This window comes from Juglans regia, chromosome 7 (assembly GCF_001411555.2).
Source record: "Juglans regia cultivar Chandler chromosome 7, Walnut 2.0, whole genome shotgun sequence".
Lineage (NCBI taxonomy): Eukaryota > Viridiplantae > Streptophyta > Magnoliopsida > Fagales > Juglandaceae > Juglans > Juglans regia.
The window spans coordinates 4264271-4270768 of record NC_049907.1 but is presented as its reverse complement, the minus strand read 5'-3'; the positions used below and the strand labels follow the sequence as shown (position 1 = coordinate 4270768).

The 6498-nt window shown below is 36.7% G+C and overlaps 1 protein-coding gene across 1 annotated transcript; it reads right to left on the bottom strand.

Annotated features, from left to right (window-relative positions):
* Window positions 1-1825: 1825 nt before the first annotated feature.
* LOC109005516 (receptor kinase-like protein Xa21) lies at window positions 1826-5896 on the bottom strand. Its single transcript, XM_035691365.1, has 2 exons — window positions 2947-5896; window positions 1826-2196 (listed from the first exon to the last, which is right to left on the bottom strand). Exons 1-2 carry the CDS (start codon window positions 5894-5896, stop codon window positions 1826-1828), a joined length of 3321 nt encoding a protein of 1106 aa, XP_035547258.1.
* Between the last annotated feature and the right edge of the window lie 602 nt (window positions 5897-6498).

Here is a 6498-nt window from a genome sequence, read left to right as displayed (position 1 = left end):
TCGAATTGGGCCTTACCTGTGTCAGGGCGATCTGGACAATTCCCAATTGAGTTTTAGGATGTTCTTCATTAGAAATTGGCATTCTAATGAAAAACATCCGAAAACAATGCCATATATTTTCTGAATGTTTTACACGTTCAGTGCACAATAGCTGCACAAAAATGGCATTTTTGTCTCTCCACAAGCAAAAGTCAAACAATCCCTTCAGAGTATAAGCCCTTTCAGTCCTACACTTAAAGCACTGGTTCAGTTTTTGTTAAATCTGCTTGCATTGGATTAGCTAAAGCCACTCATGTAAGACTATAAGCTACAATAAATTAGAAGCAAAAGTCATATTTGACGAGCAACTGTTCATCGAGCAAAAGTCTATTTTCTTGCAAAATAATATCCAATGGCAAGGAACCCTTTTTCCCTCGGAATTTCTCTTTCTTTGGCCAGAGCTTCCCTGATTCTCCCCCCTCTTCTCTCTGTCATGCTAAGCTTCCCTCTTCACCATTTTGTTTCCATTCTTGTGTCTAGAAATTTTTGTTTCTGTTTGCTTACTCGTTCCCATGTCCTTCTGGTTTCCTCTTGTCTCCATGTGCTTCTTGTTTTTCATACTCGCCTCTCTCGAACACATCCACAGCACAGACCAGAAATTTTAGGCTTAAATTCTTGTCCCTTGGTATCCAGACACTTTGGGAGTTTGGCCATGAACAAGTTTACTAAACCTAGCCCTGCGAGTGTTTATTTCTAAATTTGGTCATTTGGATTTCTTTAAGCACTTCTAAAAATTTAGAGTTTGAAGTAACATCTTGAATCCATGGAGAATGAGTGACAATGATTAAGTTTGAATAGATGTTAAAAATGAAGTTCTTAGCTTTAGATGTCAGACCTATTGTGATTCAAGGTACTTTTTATATACCAGAATAGAGTAAAGAACGGGGAATTTTATTGGTTTTTCCTCAAAACATACTAGAGCCTAATACCAGTTATAATCAAGTTGATTTATTTTATGTTGCAAAACATGATAGGGGAGAAAAGAATTCGTCCAAGAAAAAATATATAGTTTGGAAAAGAATACGATCGAGAAGTCATTTTTTAGCCACTATTTTGTTACTACAGATTATTCGGTATTCTTTCTTTGGGATGATGGAGGCGCTTGGTTTTACACCTTCATGGTTTTTGTTATAAATGTTTTTAAAAATATTATTATTTTGGCTAATCCAAGGTGGGGTTTTATCTTGAATAATTATAGCTTTATGTAAAACAAGTACTTTTAGTTAAATCTTAGGGCAGATGAATTTTGCTAATCTGGGTGTGGTTAGATTTTGACAAATTGAGAATCTCATCCCTGCGTATATGGTAGATGCGCAGATATCTTCTTTGCCAAACAGGATCTGGAACAAGTAATGGTTCTACTTTTTTCTCTGCAAATTGTTCATGTAACAACACAATCCCTAATAATCTCCCAATAAGAGTACTTGATAGACTTTGATTCTTTGAATAAAAGGACCGTTTTCTCATTCTTCTCAAGTTGGTCCTCTCTCTCTCTCTCTCTCTTTCTCTCTCTCTCTCTCTCTCTCTGTTTTTCGCTCTGTCACTTGGAAATAAGAAATTGATCAATAGTCAATATTCTCATCCAATTTGGTTGATACAAACAAAGTGTACATAGATGGAAGAAGAGTAGGAAATGAGCTCAATGAAAAGTGTACGGATATGGAAGAAGAGTAGAGTCTAAAACCATTACTTTAAGCATAAATGTTGATACAAACATGTTACATACATACCACTCATAATTACTTCATGAGATTAAAAAGACATAAACATGCAAAACAAATTAAGGTCAAGTATGTCTAGTAACCCTGTTCCTATTCACAAAAAAAGTCGACTTGATTTTATTAAGCTGGACAACCACGTCTTTGATATCCATTCTTGTATCTGGTAATTCTTCAGAACACCTCAAGCCTAAGTTCAAGATTGATGAAAGTATACTTTGCAAGACAATGGCGTCTCTTCCATCTTCTATTCTTAATAAACCTTCATCCACAACTTCCATCATTCTATTTGGAATGGATGCATTTACCAATTGCCTCAAAGTAAAGTCTCCAGCGAACATATCGTCAGTGGGTTTCTTCCTCGTGATCATCTCCAACAATGTTATGCCATAGCTGTAGACATCGGTTTTGATGGATACCTTCCCTTCAAATCCATATTCTAAAAATACTCACAAATTGTCAAGAAGGCATTTAAGTTAGCAACTTGTGTCTTAATTCACATGTGCCATCCAAAAACAAAGAGTATATATCTAAACCATAAGCAAGCTCTTGAACTACCATATTTGAATAACAATACTTAATCCAATTGAGTTATAGTTGCTTTGATTTGCTTTCAAATTGAATAAAAATTTTAAGTCATTGGGAGTTTGCAAATTCCCGCAACTTGCACAGAAATCTTGCTAATTGTATCATGAGAGATTGGGTCATCCAAGCGCTTGAAGGCCACCTTTCATGCGGTTGTGAGATGGCAAGAATTGAGCCACTCACATGGTGGCCAAAGCGAGCCGTTGGTCACTGATTGGGCGATATATATGCTTAGTGTTAATATTAACGATGGTTAGAAAAATTAACAAAGCATCCATCCTTCCAATAAAAGCATCCCACATGGGTTAATTTATTTCTAAAAACAATTGCACTTAGAGCTAAAGTTGAGTTCTTCATAGCATACTAGGTGGTTTTTTTTAGCAAAACGACCTTATGAAAACATATATTCACCTTGTTAGATTTGTTTGGGATGCATGTCATAGGAATCCATTAGTTCATATTCATATGTGTTTATTGACTATAAGACTACCTAATATGAGAAAAATTGCCAAGCAAGTTGTTACCAAAAATTTGTAAGATCAACATCCTGCTATTTATTCTTTTGATAATTAAAAAAGTAGGGTAAATTCATGTATGTATGTACCTGGTGCGATGTAGCCAATGGTACCAAGAGTTTTTGTGTGTGTTGCATCTTTGTTTTCGATTAAAATCTTTGCAATGCCAAAATCGCCCACATGTGCAACCATGTCTTCATCCAAAAGGATATTTGAAGGCTTCAAATCACAATGCAATATAGATTCCAATTGACCATGGTGGAGATAGTCTAAGGCTGATGCAACATCAACCAAAATATTTATTCTTTGTAGAAGATCCAAGCAGAAGTTATGAGAGTATAACCATTTTTCAAGGCTGTCGTTCGACATGTATTCTAGCACCAATGCTCTAAACTCGGGATTAGTGCATGTAGTTATGACCTTAACAAGATTTCTATGTCGAATTGTCCGTAACACCTTGCATTCTGCATCAAAACTTTTGAAAGCACCTGACAATTGCAAACTTAGAACTTTTATTGCAACAATTGTTCTGTCAGAAAGTATTCCTTTGTACACAGAGCCAAAACCTCCGACTCCAAGCAAGTTGCTTTCACAAAAGTTGTTTGTCCCTTGGCAAAGCTCTTGATATGATATCATTCTATGTCCCAATGCAGCCAATGCATTAAGTGAAGTAGGTATCTCCATGTTACTCTTTCGACGTCTTCTCAGCCAATAAACCAACATTACGAAGATTATAATTGACACAATCACAGGAATAATACATTTCAGCAAAATATCTTTCATCTTTGATTGTTGGTTGGTAGGAATCGTTGGACAAAGTGGAACTCCAAAAATTGGATTCCCACAAAGTGCACTATTTCCTAAAAATGATTCCGCCGTGAAGTTCACAAAAGGACCACTGAATGGAATCTCTCCTACTAGCTTGTTGAAAGATAAATTCAAGTATTTGAGATATGGAAGTGCCTCAAGGGATTTAGGAATTGCACTAGAAAGATTGTTGTAAGAAAGATCTAAGGTATCTAGCCCTTTTAAGTTTCCAAAATGTTGCGGAATGCCTCCTTGAAAGGAGTTGTTTGAAAAGTCAAGATAACTCAGGCTTTCAAATGCTCCAATGATACTTGGAATTTCTCCAGTAATTTCATTTCTTGACAAATCCAGACTTTCGAGAGTGTCCAATTTTGTCATGTTCGAAGACAAATGTCCACCAAGGGAATTCGATGACAGATTTAAGAACAATAGACTTTTAAGGCCCCATATATTTAATGGTATTGGTGATTTGAGTCTATTGGAACTTAAGTATAGAATTTGTAGATGACTGAGGTTTGAAATGCAATTTGGGATGACTCCAGAGAATCTATTGTTTGAGAGATCCAGCTCTCCCAAATTCATTAATTGACATATCTCTTCTGGAATTAATCCTTCAATCCTGTTATTGGGAAGATACAATCTTTGTAATCTTTCCAAACCACCAAATGTGAAAGGGATATTACCAGTTAGGTTGTTATTGCTCAATTCAAGCCAATTCAAGCCTTTCAAAAAACCCATTCCCATAGGAATATGACCCCTTATTTGGCAATCTTGTGCATGAAAGATTTGAAAGGAAGTCGAAAAGTTTTGAATGAAATCTGGGATTGTTATATCCAAAGGATTATAGTCTACGACTAAAACTCTCAAAGATCTGCAATTGGATAAAGATGAAATGAAATTGGGCTCTTTATGATCTTTAGCCTCCCTACCTATTAGTTGATTTCCAGCCAGCAAAAGCTGTTGTAGGTGATTCAAGTTTCCAAGACTTTTGGGAATCGTTCCGGTGAATAAGTTTACTGAAAAGTCTACAAAGAAGAGTTTGGAACAATTGGAAAGATAGGATGGGATATGACCACTGAGTTTGTTGTCACCAAGTACAATTAGTTCAAGATTAGGGCAAGATTGCCCAGTATCTAGTGATGGAAGATATCCAGAAAGGGAATTTAGGTCAAAGTAGATAAGTTGTAAAGAAGAATGGTTGAAGACATTTTGAGGTACTGCCCCTTTGAAGTTATTCCCTCCTAAATGCAAAGCATTTAACTTCTGAAGTTGCCACAAATCAGTCAGAATGCTTCCTTGGATGTGGTTATCCTCAATTCCAAATGTTTGCAACCTCGACAAATTACATATGGTAGAAGGTATGATACCAGTGAAACTGTTACCTCCAAGATATAGGACTTCAAGCTTTGCAGGTAAGTTGCCAATTAGAGCTTTTGAAATACTCCCATCGAATTTATTGTATGACAAAGATAAAAGTACAAGGTCCCCGCAATTATTAAACTGCGAATGGAGTTGACCAACAAATTTGTTATCAGAGAAATAAAGTCCTCTAAGATTGGGACTGTGGCTACAAATATCATTCGGAAGAGCTCCCAGGATGTGATTAGACGAAACAGCAAAATCGTTTAGGGAAGATATGTTAAAGATGACTAAAGGAAGTGAACCAGTGAGACTATTTTTCTCCAAAATCAAGAACTTTAATGCGGACAGGTTGCCGAGGGATGATGGAATTGCACCAATAAGATGGTTCGTATCAAAATTAACCATGCGAAGCTTTTGACAGCTATGAAGAGTAGGAGGGATGCTTCCTTCCAATTGGTTGAACGCCAACACAAGTATTCTCAAGCGATATAGGCGACTGATCTCATGCGGAATAAAACCATAGAAGCTATTGAAAGAAAGATCAAGTGAGACTAAGAAGGAGAGGTTACCAATATGTGGAGAAATGGTGCCTTGTAGACCCATGTGTTGTAGGTCCAAAGCAGTGACTCTTTGCCTACGTCGACTGCAGGAGACCCCAATCCAATTGCAGATCGAGTTTGGTGCAGTGGACCAGTTAGTAGCCAAGAGGGTTTCATTTGGACTAGAACTGATTCGAGATTTAAAGGCAATGAGAGCAGATTGGTCAGTAAAATTGCTAAAAGATTGGATCAATTGAAACATGCAAGAGTACTGCACAAACAGGAAAGCCAATAGGAGAAGAAGGGAGGAATTTTGATGTTTTAGCGCCATGATTGATCGGTGCATGCAGGAGAGTTGGCCTAGTTCTAGTTTATGAAATGGAAGACGTTTATGAGGTTAACAACGGGTGTTAATTAGGTACTAATATAGAGGGATCAGGGAAGTTAACGATCGATTATGTAAGCTTCTTCTAAATGCTAAGATTAATTAATCCAAAATCTGTAATAATATATTACCAGCTTGGTGAGCACGTCAAAGTGTAGAAGCGTTTGTCTCTTTTTAGTACCTTTTTTCAATGTAAAAAAAGGTTACTTTTTTTGGTCTTAAAAAAGCGTGGCCCCTAATTGGCCTGTTGATTTCTAATCTTGTTAAATCCACTTCTTCCGACATGCTTTAGAGTATTCACCTAAAAGTCATTAAAATGATCAACGCGCGGGCTAGCTAGAATTTTTGGTGATTTTCACAACATTCTCCTGTTATTGACGCCAGACATACGTTGAAGTGATACAAAACAAACGCAACTAAACTTGAAAGCAAGAGGACTAATTAAAACTTGGAGCCTTATATATATTGATATGTATCAGGTTAGTGGAAAGTGGAAACGTGGCCATTAATTAGCATAATAGCCAATCGAGTTACACCAGCTTGGTCAG